The following is a 19,021-nucleotide window of genomic DNA, read 5'->3' as shown; positions in this document are numbered from 1 at the left end:
ACTTTAAATCGATTTTTCAAAGTTTATTATTGTTTGCGAAATTAAATTAAAAATAAAGCTTCTAATTGTTCAGAACAGTTACAATTCTCTAAATATACTTCTTGTATTTCGAAATACCTACACTGCAAAAGAATATTCGTGAAAAATATTTATATTGTTCTATAAATTTTTGAATTTAGAAAATTTTTAACAAACTTATCGTAGAATTAAGAAAAACATAAATTTAAGAATTAATCAATGATAAAGAGAAAAAATCGTATTTTAAACCAACGTTATTTGAACGAATAAAAAATTAATATTAAATAGGATTTTAGATCTTGGAGATTATTTGCATTGTATTATTATGCTAAGAGGTGCGTGAGAAAATCCATATGGGAAAAGCTGCTAAGAGATCCTTTCGGAAAACCGAGACTGCGCCATAGTGGATGCTGGATAATCAATACTGGCCTTCGTCTACAACTGATCTGGACCAGAAACAGAAAGAACTCGTCAGAGAAGGCAAAGCATCATGAAAACAGTGACTCATACTTGCACGGCTCATGGTACCGGTGAATATTTTTCTCGTATTTCTATAATATTACGAAATTAAAACAAAAGAAGTCAACTCCAAATCATTAAAAACAATTCAACTTTCAAACTCAATTAACTACTAATTCCACATATGTAAAATTGTTCAATTATCAAGTGTTTTGACCCATTTAAATTTCCCTTGACAATAAAAAATAATAATATTGAACGATAGTGATTAGCTGCTTGTGTGAACATATAAAATTAATTTTGGAGCATAAACGAAGATGACCAAGGGAAATTTTGAGAATTTTGGGGCAAGCACACGTTGAAGCTGGATGCTGAAGAATCTAGAATTTTCTTTCAGATGGTGAATCCATCGAGGATATGGCAGAATCCGTGGATGAACTGCGCGAGAAACTGGCCAACATGAGGAGATTAATGGAGGAGAGAAAGGGCAGCACTCTGGGAGACATCAGTTCTCAGAGAAAGAGAAAAGAATCATCAGAGATCATCGATGGAAATTTCCTATCCTGGATCTTTGGCTCTGCACTGATCGTCATCCTCAGTGTCAGCTTTTACGCATTTTACAATCTCTATCATGCAGTCCTCAAGAAATTCCCATCTCATCACACAGAACTCTAAATTCAGGTGGACCTAAAATCATAATTTTCACATTAGAATCAATTGCATAACATTCGTTGGAAAAATGATCTTATAGTTTCTTACTCCGTTATTAATACAAATAAATATTTATTCTAATACCTTGAACATTTTTTCAGACCCTGAATTAATTTCTTGTGGTCCACAAAATATATTTGGTCTGACGTATAAAGGTAATGGCAGATATGTCGTTGATTAGTGTTTCACAGACCATTGGCAATTTTGAAGCTCATCGTTTATCATGAAATTTCCACAATATTTGCAAGCAGTTTAATGGAGGTATTTGTCAATAGGTTTTATGCGTAAGATCCATTGAATTAAAAATCATGGGCACAATGAAGATCGAAAAACAGCTGATTTATGTGATAATAGCAAATTTTAGCGGATTTTAACCAAAAGAGAAAATCCTTTCAATATATATATATATATATATAAATTAACAGAAATATCGAATGCAGCATATAATCGTATATAGATATAAAAATAATAGTGAATAACGGTTGACAGGTAATTATTAAAATATTTTTCGTTTTCATCAGTGTTAACGAGTAAAGTTTCTTACGATTGGCCAAATTCCACTCATACCATTCGTTTCTGGGGAGCAAGTGCCTTAAAACATCGCTCTGTAATTTTCTTGATTTTCCTTGTTTCATGGGTAATGGTATATATTTATTGCCTCATCCATTCTTCACGCGTGGCGGCAATCAAAAGTTTTACTTCTGTTTAAAAAATAAAACATAAAATTAATTCATTTTTTTGTTCATTCATAATTACGTCAGCCGAGATTTTTCAATAAACAAAAACATGCTCAAATCTCATTTTTACAGTTTCTGCAAATACATCGTTATCGTAGCTGGATAATATATAAATTAATACTATATATATATATATAGTATAATATAAATCAATCTCCAATTCCAATTAATTATACATAGAAAGAATTTAATTAATTTGGAAGTTTGCAAAAATCATTGTAAACCATAAATTCGACATCGGCCCATTTATGTATATATTGTGAATAATGAAATAAAATTATCAAGTTGAAGGTCTCAGTATCCAATTTATTTATTGATACTATAAATAATTTAGCAAATTATGTTACCACACATTTCGTTCCAGCTCCTTCGTGAAATGCAAGAGTTCCTTTCTGCAAATTTCCTGTTGCTACATTTTTAACGTTTCGTTAAACGAAGAAATTTTTTAACCAATTATTTTCATATTTTATACCTTTTTCACTTCGTTTTTCAAACTCTCCCGTTGGGCATTTAAACTCATGACTTGGAGCTGCAATGTTTTCACCTGTCGACGATTAAAAATATTCGATAATTGTTTCTTTAATTTGTATTTAAAATTTTATCTGAAAATTTTTGTTAAAAAAAAATTAAAGAAAAAACTAGACAAACCTCCTCCTCCGTTCTGTAGACGTCTTTTTTTAGATCAAACATTAAACTTTTATAACGATCGTGACAATGTATGGTTTTATTTGTCATTTCGTTCAAAGTTTCCTCAACATTTTTTATCTGCGATTGAGACTCTTTCAACTAAATTTTTATTCATTTTTAAAAACTTTTTTAATTTCTTAATAAGCCACCGTAACATTTTTATCGATCCTTACCATTTGTTTCTTTTCAGTCAACTTCTTTGTAATTTTATTTAAATTCTCAAAAATGCTCTCTTGTCTCTGAAAACAAAATAGGAAGAAATTTCATCAATTACTTCATCTTCTGATTTTTTATAATTACGTTTCTTTTCATTAGTGTATATGATTATATGTAATGTGACTAACTTCCGGTGACATGTGATTTTCTCTTTGCTTCGCCGAGGGAAAAATCTAAAATGATTTTGTATTAACGTAAATTTATCATTTCTGCCAGCTATTTTTATTTTATAATAACTTACAGATTTCTGCAATTCGTCCTTTTGATCGCTGTACTGTATTTTTGAGGGAAAATGTCGATGATTAATATAAATATAATTGTCTAAGCTGTAATAATGCAAAAAGTATGCCTTACCACAGTTGTAAGAAAAATTGATACGAAAATAATAACCGAAAGCAATATCCATACTATTTGAATAACCGATATATTTAAAATAGCGAGTAACATGTTTAATTTATTTGAACAAGTACAAATACCAGGAGGAAAAAAAACTAATACATCGGATAAAAAATAACTGCAAAAGTTGTGTAGGTTAAATTTAAATTTAAAATAATATTTTATCGATATATATCGTTCATACCTCGATCGCAACAGATCGAGGTCAGTTGCGATTCGATATATTTTTCCCATCACCAGCTGGCCACGCGGGCGCGGGCCGCGAGCAAAGCTCAAGTGCATGAGGATTGAGGACAGGCCAGGAATCAACACTCAACAGTATAATTTTTTATATACAAAAACTGTTTTCTTCTCCACCCCTTCGAACTTTTTTAGGAATTTTAACATTGTAGATTTATGTTTCATAAAATTTGTTTATAATTTTTTTTCTACAACATCATATTTTTTGTTTTCAGCTAAGATTTATTGGAAACTTAAAGTTTAAATATGGCAGATCGATCAGACTATTTTTAAAATAATAGTTTCGATAAGATTATTAATAATTCTGCTTGTATTTCGTAAAATTGAAAGAAAAATGTGTAATAATTTTCAAAACATGTTTGTAAATACTATTTATATTAAGAACTTTGATATATCAACTTTAAGAATAATTATTCTATTTCATCAGTTTAACCATTATCACACACACAGAAGTTTACATTTGGTAATTACTAATTCAGTTTTTGAGGAAAAAATAGATTACATGACACGTCGATTTAATCATCAGTTTTTATATCACCTTAACTCTGCCTACAATCTACATCAGAACTGTTTACATATATTTAACAGAGAGCACCCAGCACTCTGCAGATATATAAGACTAAATTAAGAACCTTTTGTGCACTTTAAAATCTAAATTGTTATACCTTAAGAAGTTATCCTTTTCACAAAAGATTTAATGTTAAAGCATCTTAACTCAAAATGCATCTGTGTATCAATATTAAGAAGAGAAAGCTCCAATTTGAAAGATTATTGCTTTCCTATCATAACCTACAAACATCAAATTGTCCAATACCAATCATTAAAAGTTGATTATAAAAATTTTAGCAGCGATTTCTCCTCATCACAGACATCAGCTTTACCTTCCTATTCACAAGTCGTTATTGCTGGTGCTGGAACAGTAGCAAATTCTGTTGCTTATCACCTTGTCAAATCTGGATGGAAAGATGTACTCATTTTGGAGCAAAATGAGTAATGTTTATTAATTTTTTCTATTAAAAACAATTAGTTCTCATATTATCACTGTAGTATAATTGTATTAGATTGCACTGTAATGAATTTTTAATTCAGAAATTTTGTTATATATATATGTAAATACAGAATTGGAAGTGGTACGTCACATTTTGGATCTGGTACACTGGGACTTTTCAAACCCATATCGCATAGAAACCTTATTCAATATAGCTTAAAGCTATATAGAGAATTGGATAAACAAGGACATGATTTGGGACTTCGACAATGTGGCAGTCTAAATTTAGCTCAGACTAGTGACAGAATGATAGCTTTAAAGCGTAGAATGGCATACAATGTTCCAACTGGATTAGATTGTAAGGTAAAATCAAAGCATCTAAATGGACCATATTTGTTTTTAGCCTGAAGAAACAATTTACCTTTATATATAGATTTTAGGAAAAGATCAATTAAAAAAAATGCATCCTTTATTACATGTGGAAGATCTAAAGGGAGGTATTTGGGTTCCTGAAGATGCAGTTGCAGATATACATAAAATTTGCAGTGTACTAGCTAACTTAGCCCAAAAGGGTGGAGCAAGATATGTACAGTATTGTGATGTAGAAGAAGTACAAACTGAAAACAAGACTGTAAAACAAGTAAAAACAAATCAGGGTATTGTTACCTGTGAATATTTTGTAAATTGTGCTGGAATGGTAATTATCCCATTTTTTCGTATTATGATGAATATTTTCTGTAAGAATTAATGCAATAAAAATATTCGGATTTAGTGGGCAAGAGAACTAGGATTAAAATGTACACCACCAGTAAGAATACCAGCTTATCCAGCAGAACATTTTTATGCAATTACACCTCCTTTATCTCCTAATGTAGATGAGGACTTGCCTTGTGTTAGAGACTTTGACTCTTATTCATACATGAGAGAATGGAATGGTAATATAGTTTTGTTTTATTATAATATAAAAGTGATTCAATAAAACTTAACAATTTAAATCAATTTAAGGTGGATTGTTAGTAGGCTGGTTTGAACCAGAAGCAAAACCTGCTTTTGAAAATGGTAATGTTCCAAAGAAAAATTGGGCTAAACAGATTCAGGTTGATCCAAAACACATAGCACCACTTTGGGAAAAAGTCAAACACAGAATACCAGTTCTGAATAATATATCTCCAAAAATATACAATTGTCCTGATACATTTACACCCGATGGACGATGGATCTTGGGTGAAAGCCCAGAAGTGAAAAATTATTTCGTTGCTGTAGGAATGAGTGGGAATTCCTTACAAGGTAATTCAAGAAACAACACAATATAAAGTAAATGTATCAGTATTTTAATTTTATAAAATCTCATATGCTAAGGTGCTGGCGGAATCGGCAAAGAGCTTGCCGAATGCATAATGAATGGAAAATCAACGCAGGAGCTATTACCATTTAATGTGCAGAGATTTTTGGATTTGCATAACAATAAACAATATCTACAACAAAGAATTAAAGAGGTAGTTGGTAGAAACTATGCAATTTTATATCCGCATCAATGCGAATACAAATACGCTCGTCAATTACGATGCTCGCCTTTATATTCAATTCAAGAGGAACGTGGGGCTATATTTGGTATAAAAATGGCTTATGAACGTCCTCTATACTTCGATTCAACTTACAGAAGTATGCATCTATATAAAAAATCATCTAAGTTTCCATTTGTAATTTGTTAAATGTTTATTTAAGGGGGCCAAAATAAAACGGTCATGCCTCCCGGAAGCTTTTATAAACCCAAATTTTTTGATTTCATAAAAGAAGAATTTCAAGCTTGTAAAGAAGGAGTAGGAATAATTGATATGAGCTCTTTTTCGAAAATAGAAATCATGGTAAAAAGCATTAATTTTTAAATAGACGAAAATATACGATTAATTTAAAATAACTAAATAATAATTTCAGTCTAGTCGTTTGGAAGTAGTCAATTATTTACAAAAATTGTGTTCAACTGATGTAAATATACCAATCGGCAATATAGTACATACTGGGATGCAAAATGATAGAGGAGGATATGAAAATCACTGTATGCTCGTGCGACAAAAGGAAAACAGTTATTTTGTAGTCTCACCGACATCGCAACAAACCCGAGTTTACCAATGGATGTCCAGGCACTTACCAAATGATCATTCTGTAGGATTAAATGACGTAACTTCAAAATATACAGTTCTTAATGTAGTTGGACCCAAGGCTACAGAATTACTATCCGAATTATGCAATTCCAACATTAATTTAACCCCTTTTACATATAAGGTATGAAAACAATAATTTCTTTTTTAATTTTAAAGCTTGCTTAATGTATTTTAAATGCGTTAACCAGGTAGTAAACATAGCTTATGCATCAGATGTAATGGTAATGGCTTTTACACACACTGGGGAAAGTGGTTTTTGCTTGTACATACCATCGGAGTATGCCATTCACGTTTATTCAAGATTAATGGATGTAGGTAGAGATTACGGGGTACGTGACGTCGGAGTTTTAACACAGCGTTTCATGAGAATAGAAAGATTTATTCCATTCTGGGCTGAAGAGCTAACCCCCTTTGTCACACCCTACGAAGCTGGTTCTAGTTATAGTGTAAAACTAGATGTAAGATTAAAATATTCTCACAATTTTCAAATAAAAAGAATATATTTTGTAATACTTATTTTATAATTCCTATTTGCAACAGAAAGAATATTTTATTGGACAAGAAGTCTTGCAACGCCAAAAGGAGCAAGGTATCACAAAGAGGCTAGTCTTATTTGTATTAAATGATCTCGAATTGAACAAAGATATTTGGGCTTGGGGAGGTGAACCTGTTTTTAGAAATAACGAGTTTGTTGGAACAGTTACATCAGCTGGGTAAGTATTCAATGAACTCAATTAACTTAGCTAATAAGAGTCAAGTATTTGTTTGTATTTTTTATGTCAATATTTTTGTATTGACTTACAGGTATGGTTTTATGATGGAGAAATTAATTTGTCTTGGATTTATTGGTCTACCAGGTGGGAAAGACCAGAAAAGGAATAAAACTGTTATTACCAACGATTTTATAATGGATTCAGAAGCCACATATGAAATTGATATCGCTGGCCGTAGATTTCCAGCTCAACCAAATATACATCCTCTTCCCATACCAGTACTAAATGATAAGGTCAATAAAAAATATATCCCCACCCCTGTAATCTCCTACCAAAGTGATATTTCGCGTTAATTTAGCCGCTTGAATTGTGATTTTTTATTATAGGATTTGTTTGACTGATATTATTTGTGATTTTAGAATTCAAGTGCTTCTTTGTATTTCTGTTTGCATATTTTTTAGCTTAAATTTTAAGCTATTGTAAAATAGTCAAGAGTGCAATTTTACGGGGTTAAAGTACAAAAAATTTATATATATATATATATATGTATATATATCTTAATAATACGATTGTATTTATAGTACAGAGAAAACAATTTTTATTAATTAACATTGTAAACATAAGTTATGAATTGGTTCGGATATAAGCGGTCTTTTGTTCTGTCTCTTTGAAGCGAATTTAGTAATAAAATTGTTTTGCTTACATATCTTTTTGTCCTTTTCTTTAAATATTAATTTATGTAAGCCTTAAATAAAAATTTTAGTAATTTAATCATTACAATCACCTGTACAACTTAATGCTTATTGGATATTATGCGAAAGTTATATGACTTTATTGGTAGCAAATGTTTGTACAAACGTTCAAGACTATAATAATAAATTTAAAATCTACATCACCTTCAAAATTATCTTTTATGTACAAAGCAGGGAAAAACACAATAAAGCTCTGAGTTAGAAAAGCCTTTTAAATTTAGCATAAAAGAAGTTCATATTAAACTTTTTTAAGCTAAATGGGATGAATAAAAGAAGACGAATCTTTACAGCATCTACTGATTTGAGAAGAATCAGCTCATTGTAATTAATGATTGCAATAGTAAGTATATCTTATTACCTGGTTAAAGTACTAACAAGTAAAACTCTGATAGTTTAGCAAAACAATCTCCTTTATCAATATAAGCAATAAGGCTTTTAATGACTCTTTACATTTGTACTTAAAATTATTTAAGGATAATTATTGAATTTGAGTAAAATTAAATTAATCCAAAATTCGCTGGCAATTAAGAGACGCTGTTTTATAGAACTCTGCTGTTCTTTGCCATAATAAGATATAAAGTCCGTTGTTGTCTAGTAAATTATTATATTCAATTTTTACAACAATTTTTATTACCTCCTTACGATGCCCAGGCCTCTAATTCTTTAAGGTCATCATCTTCTTCCGGTTTGGCTTCTGTAAATATATAGTTTAGTAATTAATGGCAATACACAAACCACATATATATCATACATATTTTATTAATTTGAATTACTTGATCGGGCTTTCGCAGGCACAGCAGGAACAGATGTTGCAGGTACAGCAGGCAATTCATCAGTGGGCTCAATATTGAGTAATTCTTTGTCTAATTCTTCTTGTTCAAGCTCTTCCAGTTCTTTCTCCAATTCCTCATCATCAACATCTTGTCCAAAGGCTACTGGATTGGATATTGCGTCAGATATTTCTTTAGCTACATCTTGTTGTTCTGCTATGTCATCCATCATGTTGTGAACTTCATCAACATCCCTAAGAACAAAAAACATTTACACATTGTAATTGTACTCTTTTTTGAAATTATTTAAACAATGTGCAAATAATAATCATCTTACATGTGCTGATGAGCAGATTTTAATGCATCTGCTGCATTCTTCATTGTGGTAAGAACAGCGGTATTTGTGCTAGCACTTTCTAAAGCTTCTCTTTGCATTTCAATTGTAGATAAAGTACCATCAATTTGTTGTAATTGTTTCTCATACCTTTTTTTCCTTTTAAGAGCCTGAATGGCAGCTGGCAAAGATCCACAACAAATAATTTTAAGTAAAGTAGCTAGGGTATGTTGAGAATTATAATAAACAAAATATGATAAAAAAATATGTCTTCCAAACTCATTTTTCTAAACAATTAAGACAAAAATTTTCTCAGGATTTAACTCTTTCTCATAAAAAAGTATAATGAGCAAAAGAAATAATAGCGTTCTAGTGTAGAAATTCTTATTAATGAAAAATGTCATTGTGACAGTTAGCCTTAGGCAGTGAAAATGGTCTAGATAACCTCTACATTAAACTTCAACATTGAAAAGCAGAATAATGAAATTTGTTAATATAGATGATACCTCTTTTATTCTTTGATACATTTTTTTTAGCTGTTTGAATTTCCAATTCTATTTTGCTTTCTAAGAAATCCTGTTTCTTAATCAACATATCCTCGGTCTCTCGTAGTTTCTGTATTGCCTCGCCTGTTGTAGGAGCAGCAGGCTCCTTTTTACCCCCAAAAACTTTCGTAAAAAAGCTCATTTTTGAATATTATTTACAACAATTTATATCACTGCGAATAAATAACTTTAATTGCAATAAACATTCAGGAGATACACCATGAAGAAGAGAGATAGAGCGAGATAGAGAATGAAGTGCTGGGAAATGGGAATAGGGAATGACTCATCTCTGATCTTAGAAAGTTTTACGGAAAAAGCACTAGGTGGTGCTGCCAGCTGTATGAAAAAATTGTTTAAAAAATTTAAAAAAAGATAAAGATATTTGTGTTGCTCTGTGTTTATTAGATCATTCATGGTTGGTTTTTTGTGGGAGCTGGATAATTTGTATATATTTATTTCATGGATGCATTTGAAACATCATTTTCACAATGTCTCTTACACAGTATGTATCGACTGTACGGACTACACAGAAACAACAATAAGTTTAGAAAATATTGTAGTCTAACTTAATTATTTCAATTTTGGAAATTATTATTTTTATTTCCAATTTATCACCTGTTGAAAATATGAAAAGAATATAGTACTTTAAAAAATGGATAACGATTCGTTTGAAGAAGAGAATCCTTGGTCAGCTATATCTACGATTACTACATTTGACAGAGGTAAAAATACCAGTATCTAAGAATTTTAGGATGTATTTCTATATGTAAAAATAATATAAAATTTATGATATTAAAAACTTATATATATCGAATTGATACGTTTCCCCTGTGCCTCAATAAATAATTAAATTGATATATTTTGTAATATAAAAATAAAAGAATGTTTAAAGAGAGAGTTATAATTATTCAATTATATTTTATCAGGTTATTTAGAAATAAGTTCTCTATTAGTTTATTTGAAACTATTGTGTAAAGTCATTTAATTTAATTTCAAAATAGGTAACACTATTACAGCATGTATAGAAAGCTCTGATGCTGCACAACAAAATAATAATATACAGGTGATTGGAAGATCAGAAGCATCTTCTAGTATTTTAATATCATCCCTGATACAAATATTTTGCCAATTGTTTGAACAAGATCCAAATGCTAGCAATAAAGTTTATGGTGGTAAGAATCTTTAAAAAGAATTAAACATGTATTGCTTACCTGAATCCTTATTTATTTTTATTTAAATTTTAGAAATTTGTAGTAAATTATATGAATTAAAATTGATTGATGAATCTTACAAAAAAATAGAGCTGAAAGTTTTGCGAGATCATTATCAAAGTGTACTTTATCGAATGGTTACTGTTGCCCAAGCTACAATTGGAAGTCAAAGTATCTCAAATATGCCTAGGTAAAAGAGAAGCAAAATTGTATAATTATTAAATTTTTGTTATAATTTTAACTCATATTTGTAACAGCTCTTTAACACCTGACTGGTCTCGGTATAAAAGAGATTTCAAAGAAACTGGATTTTTAGCATCTGGAGGATTTAGTAAAGTATATAAGGCAATACATCATTTAGATAATATTGAGTATGCAATCAAGAAAGTACCAGTATACTCTAAACATATAATATCTATAATGCAACATATAGGAGAAGTTAAAACATTTGCTCAGTTAAATCATACTAATATAGTCCCATATAAAGGAGCTTGGCTAGAGCCTCATTTCCCAACAACTATTGTTCCAAGTCTGCCACCTCCAAAACATTTACAGAGTGAAAAAGCAAGGATAGTTCATAGAAAAGCAAGTACATATAGTAGTCAAAATAACAAATATTCTTTCATTTCTGTAAATACTGGTAGCAATAGTGAAAACTATATACAAAGTTCATCAATAGAATTTGAGGATGACACTATCACTAGTAAGTATACCTTAGTGTAAAAATAAAATCAATTACTTGGCTAATAATAGTAAAAAGGCTCTATGGTACTAAAATCTATAATTTATATTACAGGACAATATAAAATTGAAATTACTAAAAGTGATTCCAGTAATGATAGTGTAGTTTCATTTAGAAATGACAGCAATTCTGTAAGTGATAATGCAATTGATATCTGTAAATCTGATAGTGTAGCTTCTCTTAGAAAAATTGAAAACCATGATAGTGATTACAGAGATATAGAAAACTACAATCTGGACAGTAGTAGTACTTCATTTTCAGATTTTGAAGAAATTAATAGTTATGAAATTCATCCATTTCATTCTGAAAAGGTAAATTAATTTCAGTTTGCAATAATATAAAATTCACTTACTATTAAAGAAAATTATTTTGTAATTTTTTAGGATACTGTAGTGGCAACTCTTTACATTCAAATGAAACTTTGCACAGTAACTCTTCAAGAATGGCTTGATGAAAGAGAAAGTCCTTTATCAGACAACACAGTAAATACAATAATTACTCAAATACTTTTTGGTCTGGATTATATCCATTCACTTAATATAGTGCATCATGACATAAAGGTAAGAAATAATTTTTTAATACTAGATTGCAAGTTAGAATTTTCTACTTCTAAGAACTCTGTTAAAACTGTATTACTTTTTTAATTAAACATTTTAGCCTAGCAATATATTCATTTCAAGGGAAGAGGATCTTAAGGTCCTATTAGGAGATTTTGGGCTCTCTTGCTCACATAAAGAAAATTCCCATTCAGTTATTGGTGGAACCCGTTTATATGCTGCACCAGAGCAATTAGAGGGAGAGTGTATAAATAAAGTAAATTAAACATTTTTCAAATTAGAGCATTCTATTCCAATATTTAACTAAAATTTCTTTCAGAATGATATATACAGTGTTGGAATTGTTCTTTTGCAACTTCTTACACAGACTGTTAATGAAACAGTTAAAGTTTTAGAAAGTATTAGAGAAGGCCGCACATTAGCTTCTTTCGTTACTACCTATCCTAAATGGGTATGTAATAGATTTATACAATTTTTAAATAAATAAATAATAAAATTGAAATTAATAAATCAATATAAATTTTAGTCAGATCTGGTGATACGCTGTGTTCAGTTAAATCCACATTCTAGACCAACCACCAAAGAGATATTATCTGAATTAGATGATAAAAAATTGGTCACTCAGATACAAGCTGAAGTAACTGAGCTAAAAGCTACAGTGGCTCAACTCCAAAATAACCAACTAGAAAAAGATGCCTATATAGAAGAATTACAAAAGCAGCTTAAAGAATTAAAGATGAAGAATACTATTCAAGAAAATATGTAAATTTATTTTCTATTTCAACTTATGTTGCATATTTTAATGATCCAGAACAATCATAGAATGAAAGTGGATAAAAGATTTACTATTGACAAACAAAACAAACTAATTCAGAGCATTCAATTTTAATTCATCTAGATATTTTTAATTTACCTTCTGCGGCTCGATTTTATACAAATTTTAACTTAGCTAAATGATTATAATGTACATGTCATTGCTTGGAAGTATCTTTTTTTAGAACACAGATATTGTTAGAAATTAAATATTATAAGGCAAATAACGGTAGCCTAATTCTGTCTCTCCAGTCCTTTCTCTTTTCATTAATTTATTTATTTCTATAAAAATCGTTCTTTAAAAAACAATTCGTAAAAATGTTTAGATATATTCTACTTCCTGGTGTCTATTTATATTTCTGTAATTATAAATGGAGAAACAGAGAGAGAGAGAGAGAGAGAGATAGAGAGAGAGAGAGACCTCATATTTTATATCATCACACAAATTTGTATATAAAGGAAGACTTATGGCTGTATTTAATTTATGTAGTATATCTAGGAACATCATGATTACCACTTTGAAGTATATATATTTTATATACTTATATCAGTCTAATAGATTTTTTTATCTTCTAATTATAATAACAGATCATTTACCATGGCCTATTATTAGCAAAGTATAAGGAAATGTTGCCATATAACTTCACATGTTAGAATTACTTTAAATACTGTTAGTTTTAAATTATGAGACTTATATCTTTTTTTTATAAAACCTTTACAATACTATAAACAAATTATAATTTGTAGTATTTGTAAATATAAAAAAAGTATTATATTAATTCATTATTTTCAACTTTTAAAACCTTATCCAAAGTTTCTTTAAGCTTATATCCTGAATCAATTCGATTTTGTAATTTTTGGGGATGTGCACATTGATTCATTAGATATTCTATTTCTGGATATTTTTGTTTAACTTCATGTGGTAAATTATGCAGAAATCCTCCAGGAAGATCAATTGAATGATGAGATAAAAGCAGCTGTAATATTATTACCTTAGACTAAATGATACATTAATGATTTTGTATATAGTATACTGCATACCTGACAAATTGCATAATAATTATGGTCACTTAGATAATGGCTGCATATGTCTTCAGGAGAAAATGCAAAGCAATTTTTACAGCCAACTTCATCCATGGAAGTCATATGTAGAGTTTCCCACTTGCCAGATTTATCTATAAAATATATTGTTAAAATAATATATTTTATTTTATTTAAATTGCTAAATATTTAAGAAAAAATTACTTTGTGCCATGCTCTTATCAACAATTATTATATTTTCCAAGTCAATGAATTTGGCTGTATGATTTACATCAATGGCTATGTTATCAGCAGATATATCTGTTAAATAATATCCAAATCTCTTATCACGAAATGTAAATAAATAAGCAGCATTTAAAAGGCTTGAAGCAATTTTAATTCGAAGATGCCATGACTTATCATAATAATATTTTAATGGAAGACCAACGTATTCTTCAATTATTAATCTGCCACAAGCCCCTAAATAAGTTGGAACCGGCCAATTGTGACTGGATGGTAAAACCTACAAATAATAATAGAACTTCAAAATTATATTAAATTTTTTATAAAATTTCTTACAAAACCACTATTAATGTATTATTTAATTACCTGAAGTAAAATAGGTTCTGGATTTATCTTTACAATTGTCCAAAAATTAACTTCTAAATTATTACTATTAACAAATTTATTGTTTTCATATAATGTGAGAAATAATGTATCTAAGTTTACTACTGTAGGACAAAGTCTCAAGCGCATATTTTCTTTATTATAATTACCAGAAATCTCATTTTTTATCAAATGATTGATGTTTATGTTACAATTCGATTTTTCTTGAGCATTTTTAAAACATTCCATTAATTCGCGTAGCTCAGCTGTATCATGCAGCGATTTGTCAAATAAGTTTAATTCTTTGGTGTGTGCTAGTTTCTTTAATACTACTTTTTTCTTGTTATACATTCCAAAAAATACATTTTTAACTCCAAACCAATAAGAAAAGAAAGTTAAAAAATCATCCGTAACTATATCTATTTCTTTTATAAAATTACATGCGTTAGTACCAAAACAAATTGGACATTTATTTAATTCTATCAATTGATTTATAGAAGGATTTGCAGCTCCTAAAATAGTATTTAGTCTTAAACAAAGAAAAATGGCTCCTAATGTTATTAATATTATTTTCCATTTTACAATTTTTACAATATTGCGAAGATAAGTAATAATCATATATCGTATTCAATTGCACTTGACAAATTGATTGTTAGAGCGTTTAGTTAGAGTATATTTCTACCGGTTCTAGGTTAGCTGGCGCTCTAGGTAGCTGGTGGTAGGGGCTGGTAGGGGGCAGGGGCTCTCCTCTCAGCTCAGCTCAGCCCTCAGGAACTCTAAGGATGGGTTAGGTAGTCGCTAAGGTAGAACTGGGTTTACGAAAATGAATGAATCTAACCAAACCAACGAAACCCTACATATAAACATGGAAAAAGTGAAAGAGGAAAACATAAATTATCATGAAATTTTAAACATTTTGATATTCAAAGATAATAGTAAGTAATATGATTATTTATTCAAATGAATGTTTCTAATTTTTATTGATCTATTTTAGCTGAAACTGGAAATCTCGATGAAAAATTAGAGTTAACCTTACAAAAAGTTCAATTACTCTTAGGTGATGATTTTCTGAAATTTCAATGTAAACATGATATATCAATTGATATTAGGTAACTAAAGTATATTATAAATATCTTGTTAAAAATTATTTAATAACTAGTAACATTTCTGCAGATATAAATATGTCCATACAATTATATATGTTTTACGGTCAATTAAAGTTTCTCAACAAGAAAATGATGATGCTTTTATTAGCATAAGTTTACTTAGAACATTTAAAGGTGCTCTAGAATTAATAACATATATTGGAATTATCCCTTGTTTAATACCAAGTGTAGGAATTGGAATAGTACAATTTTTTCCAAAAGCTGTAAAGTATTTTCAAAAAAAAATATCAGATTTGGAGGTAAGATAAATATATAATAGTTAATACAAATTTTAAGATGGATTTTATAAAACTATATGGTTATTTTTTATATTATATTTTAGAAATATGACAGGCTTACAATAACTGTTGATACATTAGTAGATTATTATCATGATATTATTTTACGTCCAACAATTATACCTCAGCTTGGTCCATTATTGGCTGCTCTTTTACAATTATCTCATGCTCCACTAATAAAGCCTTCTACTGAAGATTCAAATGAGTCACATGACCATAAATCAGCATTTATTATGACCACAGATCTGTATAATAAGTTCAAATGTGACCAAGGTCAATACCAATTAAAATTACAATTTTTGCTTGAAAATTGTCCACAGTTTATTATTTTTAAAGAACTAATGGTAATTCTTGGAATTAAAAATCGTCCTACTTGGTTGCAAAAAATCACTATGAAATATTTAATTGATAGAGTTATTGAGCCTAATGGTGTACTGGCCTTATTGTCTGCTGTTTTTGATAATACATTAGACATTGGGTTACATTGGGAGAAATTGGATACAATAGCAAAACTAATTGCATCTCCACAAGGAAATGATTTAAAAAAGTATTATCATTCCATTTGCTCACAGGTAAATAAAAATATAATATTAATTGTTTATTTGAACAAATATATTTTAGTACAATAATATAATCTTATTACATTTTAGCTAATAAATATATTAGACTCTAAAGACATCTCACATGCTCCATTGATAACAAATATTTTCATAAATGCATTATATACAATTAATCCAGAAGTTTGTAGAAACCACATATTAAAAAATGTTATGCGTCCCTTGTTAATAGTAGAGACTGAATTTACCAAACAATCAGAACAAGATATAGATAAATGTATAGAAAGATTGACAAAGCTCTTTATATCAACAGAAGCTAAATTTAATATTTTATCTTTTAAGGTTTTATTAGAAATAAGCATACCATTATTTTGTATTCATTGCAAAATAGCACAAGGTGCATTTACATTGAAAAAAAGAACTAAGCAATTACTTCTAAGAATTCTTGACAATGAATCCCTTAATGAAGATATTTTTGCTGCCTTTCTTGGACATCATATAGAAACCAAATTTGGGAGCTACCTTAAATTGGAATTTGCTGCTAATGGTGGAGTAATCATTACAGGCATTGAAAAGGATTTGGATTATCAAACATTTACTGCTACTTTATTTGACTTAGTATCTCAGACTAAATCAGTTTCAATAAAATTGTTTTCCTATTTGTTACAATACTTAATAAAATTAAACCAAATGGATAAGCATAATAAGCTTCTGGAAACTACAGATGATACGTTACAGCGTATGCAAGTGCATCTATCCGCTGTAAAACTTTTATCGGATCTTGCAAACACAACCAAAATCCAAGATTCAGTAATCAAAAATCCAGAACCACTTTTTTCGTTCATCAAATCATTATTTGGAGACTATTTAGAAAAATCTCATACTGATGATGAAAACGACGACACAACAATATTGTACATCAGTCTAATGTTGATTAAATTGATAATAAGTGAAAGAAGACCTACAAATTGGGAGCCTTTTAACGAATTTTCGAAATTTTTAAAGAAAGATAATAAAAGAAAAATATCCAAGCAACTATCTGTACTTGTTTTAGAAGTGATTAAAATAATCGATACAAAAGGACGTTCAGAACGAAATAATTTTGAAGATTTATCTCTGGATTGTAGATTACCAAATAAATTTGAAGAAGCTGTAAAAGATCTTGGAGATCCTTTAGTCCCTGTACGAGCACATGGGTTAATAACACTCACGAAACTAATAGAGATTAAAGATCCTGTTGCCATTGCGAGGAAAACAATTATTCTTCGCTTATTCGAAGTAACGCATCCAAGTAAGTTATTCTATACTTGTACAAATTTCTTACTCAAATTTTAAATTGTAGGAAAATTTAAAACATGACGACTCTTTCATTTATCTGTCTGCGATTAATGGATTCTGTGCACTAGCTACTTCTTTTCCTCAAGTTGTTTTAGAAACTTTGGTGCAAGAATATATTGATATGCCACAACGTGTAATTGATAGTGAATTTACTTCAGAAACAAGAATGAAACTTGGTGAAATACTTGTAAAGACTACAAGATCTTTGGGTAAATTTTTAAGTGCATCGATTTAAAAAATGAAAATCAGTAGATACAAAATTACTTAACTCCCTATTTTTTAAATAGGCGAAATGACTTTCGTGCACAAAAATTTATTGATAAATGGATTCCTATGTGCAGCACGAGATTCTGATCCCTTTATACGAGCATCTAGCTTGTCATGCCTCGGAGAACTTTGTAAAGTATTAGGTTTTCGAATCGGTCATATAATAACTGAGGTAGTATTAAAAAAGCGTTGTTTCTTTAATCTAATAATGCATGAATAATTTATTCATTCAAGAATGTACGCTTGTTTCTTATTTCAAGGTACTTTACTGTGCTTCATGTATAATAAAATCAGATAAGGTTCCTGAATGTCGAAGGGCGGCAGTTTTACTGACTACGCTCCTTCTTCGTGGTCTGGGCAAAGATGCCCTAACAGAACTCGGCAGTAATTTAGTTGAACTGTTCCGTAGTTTAAAATATTTGCGAGACAACGACGATGATCCAGTTTTACGTCTTCATGCACAATTAGCATTGGAAGAATTTGATGAAATTGTACAGAACTTTATGCTAACTACGCCAAAATTGGGAAAAACAATGTTTATGTTAAATTCTTAACATTAACAAAATAATTCATAAGTCACAGAATGTAATTATTTTCACAATTGTTAATAAATTATTTTTGTCTAAATAACGTTTTTACAAGTTTTCCGAAACTCTTAATATTGATACACTTACAATTTTATCTGCTTAGTTGATGAAATTAATTTCATCAAATTATAAAAAGAACTAATGCAATACA

The 19,021-nt window shown here is 29.4% G+C and overlaps 7 protein-coding genes across 11 annotated transcripts; 4 read left to right on the top strand and 3 right to left on the bottom strand.

Moving 5' to 3' along the window:
* The first annotated feature begins 386 nt into the window (after positions 1–386).
* On the top strand, positions 387–2,209 carry LOC136782374 (uncharacterized). 2 transcript variants are annotated; one of them, XM_066741787.1, is made up of 3 exons: positions 387–542; positions 875–1,158; positions 1,290–2,209. In XM_066741787.1, exons 1-2 carry the CDS (start codon positions 509–511, stop codon positions 1,150–1,152), a joined length of 312 nt encoding a protein of 103 aa, XP_066597884.1. In that variant the 5' UTR covers positions 387–508; the 3' UTR covers positions 1,153–1,158; positions 1,290–2,209. The 2 variants fall into 2 exon arrangements, with proteins under 2 accessions (XP_066597884.1, XP_066597883.1); XM_066741786.1 differs by having other exon boundaries at positions 400–548.
* Positions 2,210–2,268: 59 nt separating this feature from the next.
* LOC136782054 (uncharacterized protein PF3D7_1120000-like) lies at positions 2,269–3,458 on the bottom strand. The gene is made up of 8 exons (XM_066741204.1): positions 3,409–3,458; positions 3,183–3,342; positions 3,070–3,102; positions 2,957–3,001; positions 2,786–2,872; positions 2,574–2,711; positions 2,398–2,469; positions 2,269–2,334 (listed from the first exon to the last, which is right to left on the bottom strand). The coding sequence occupies exons 1-8, from the start codon at positions 3,456–3,458 to the stop codon at positions 2,269–2,271; spliced, it is 651 nt and encodes a 216-aa protein (XP_066597301.1).
* A 37-nt stretch (positions 3,459–3,495) lies between these two features.
* LOC136782352 (pyruvate dehydrogenase phosphatase regulatory subunit, mitochondrial-like) lies at positions 3,496–7,743 on the top strand. Of its 3 annotated transcripts, none has more exons than XM_066741743.1 (12): positions 3,496–3,542; positions 4,311–4,454; positions 4,584–4,815; positions 4,886–5,149; positions 5,225–5,387; positions 5,458–5,739; positions 5,812–6,114; positions 6,178–6,317; positions 6,388–6,735; positions 6,803–7,072; positions 7,155–7,327; positions 7,419–7,743. In XM_066741743.1, exons 1-12 carry the CDS (start codon positions 3,505–3,507, stop codon positions 7,678–7,680), a joined length of 2,619 nt encoding a protein of 872 aa, XP_066597840.1. In that variant the 5' UTR covers positions 3,496–3,504; the 3' UTR covers positions 7,681–7,743. The 3 variants fall into 3 exon arrangements, with proteins under 3 accessions (XP_066597840.1, XP_066597841.1, XP_066597839.1); XM_066741744.1 differs by having other exon boundaries at positions 3,508–3,821; XM_066741742.1 differs by lacking the exon at positions 3,496–3,542 and having other exon boundaries at positions 3,836–4,454.
* A 135-nt stretch (positions 7,744–7,878) lies between these two features.
* Positions 7,879–9,998, bottom strand: shrb (charged multivesicular body protein shrub). The gene is made up of 4 exons (XM_066741782.1): positions 9,690–9,998; positions 9,187–9,364; positions 8,853–9,103; positions 7,879–8,773 (listed from the first exon to the last, which is right to left on the bottom strand). The coding sequence occupies exons 1-4, from the start codon at positions 9,868–9,870 to the stop codon at positions 8,718–8,720; spliced, it is 666 nt and encodes a 221-aa protein (XP_066597879.1). The 5' UTR covers positions 9,871–9,998; the 3' UTR covers positions 7,879–8,717.
* Positions 9,999–10,089: 91 nt separating this feature from the next.
* LOC136782360 (eukaryotic translation initiation factor 2-alpha kinase 1-like) lies at positions 10,090–13,004 on the top strand. Its single transcript, XM_066741760.1, has 9 exons — positions 10,090–10,450; positions 10,730–10,900; positions 10,973–11,129; positions 11,197–11,642; positions 11,736–11,992; positions 12,065–12,241; positions 12,339–12,494; positions 12,558–12,689; positions 12,765–13,004. Exons 1-9 carry the CDS (start codon positions 10,381–10,383, stop codon positions 13,002–13,004), a joined length of 1,806 nt encoding a protein of 601 aa, XP_066597857.1. The 5' UTR covers positions 10,090–10,380.
* An 805-nt stretch (positions 13,005–13,809) lies between these two features.
* LOC136782362 (divergent protein kinase domain 2A) lies at positions 13,810–15,410 on the bottom strand. Its single transcript, XM_066741762.1, has 4 exons — positions 14,681–15,410; positions 14,297–14,594; positions 14,093–14,226; positions 13,810–14,028 (listed from the first exon to the last, which is right to left on the bottom strand). Exons 1-4 carry the CDS (start codon positions 15,293–15,295, stop codon positions 13,822–13,824), a joined length of 1,254 nt encoding a protein of 417 aa, XP_066597859.1. The 5' UTR covers positions 15,296–15,410; the 3' UTR covers positions 13,810–13,821.
* A 53-nt stretch (positions 15,411–15,463) lies between these two features.
* Positions 15,464–18,991, top strand: Tango6 (transport and golgi organization 6). Of its 2 annotated transcripts, none has more exons than XM_066741740.1 (8): positions 15,464–15,612; positions 15,672–15,786; positions 15,851–16,082; positions 16,166–16,693; positions 17,021–17,956; positions 18,021–18,225; positions 18,304–18,455; positions 18,544–18,991. In XM_066741740.1, the coding sequence occupies exons 1-8, from the start codon at positions 15,501–15,503 to the stop codon at positions 18,835–18,837; spliced, it is 2,574 nt and encodes an 857-aa protein (XP_066597837.1). In that variant the 5' UTR covers positions 15,464–15,500; the 3' UTR covers positions 18,838–18,991. The 2 variants fall into 2 exon arrangements, with proteins under 2 accessions (XP_066597837.1, XP_066597836.1); XM_066741739.1 differs by having other exon boundaries at positions 16,772–17,956.
* The last annotated feature ends 30 nt before the right edge of the window (positions 18,992–19,021 follow it).

The sequence above is a fragment of the Prorops nasuta genome, unplaced genomic scaffold, assembly GCF_024137725.1.
Source record: "Prorops nasuta isolate Cenicafe-Biocafe unplaced genomic scaffold, Cenicafe_Pnas_1.2 PNAS00025, whole genome shotgun sequence".
NCBI lineage: Eukaryota > Metazoa > Arthropoda > Insecta > Hymenoptera > Bethylidae > Prorops > Prorops nasuta.
The sequence above is the reverse complement of the archived record's forward strand: the minus strand, read 5'-3'. Positions and strand labels throughout refer to the sequence as shown.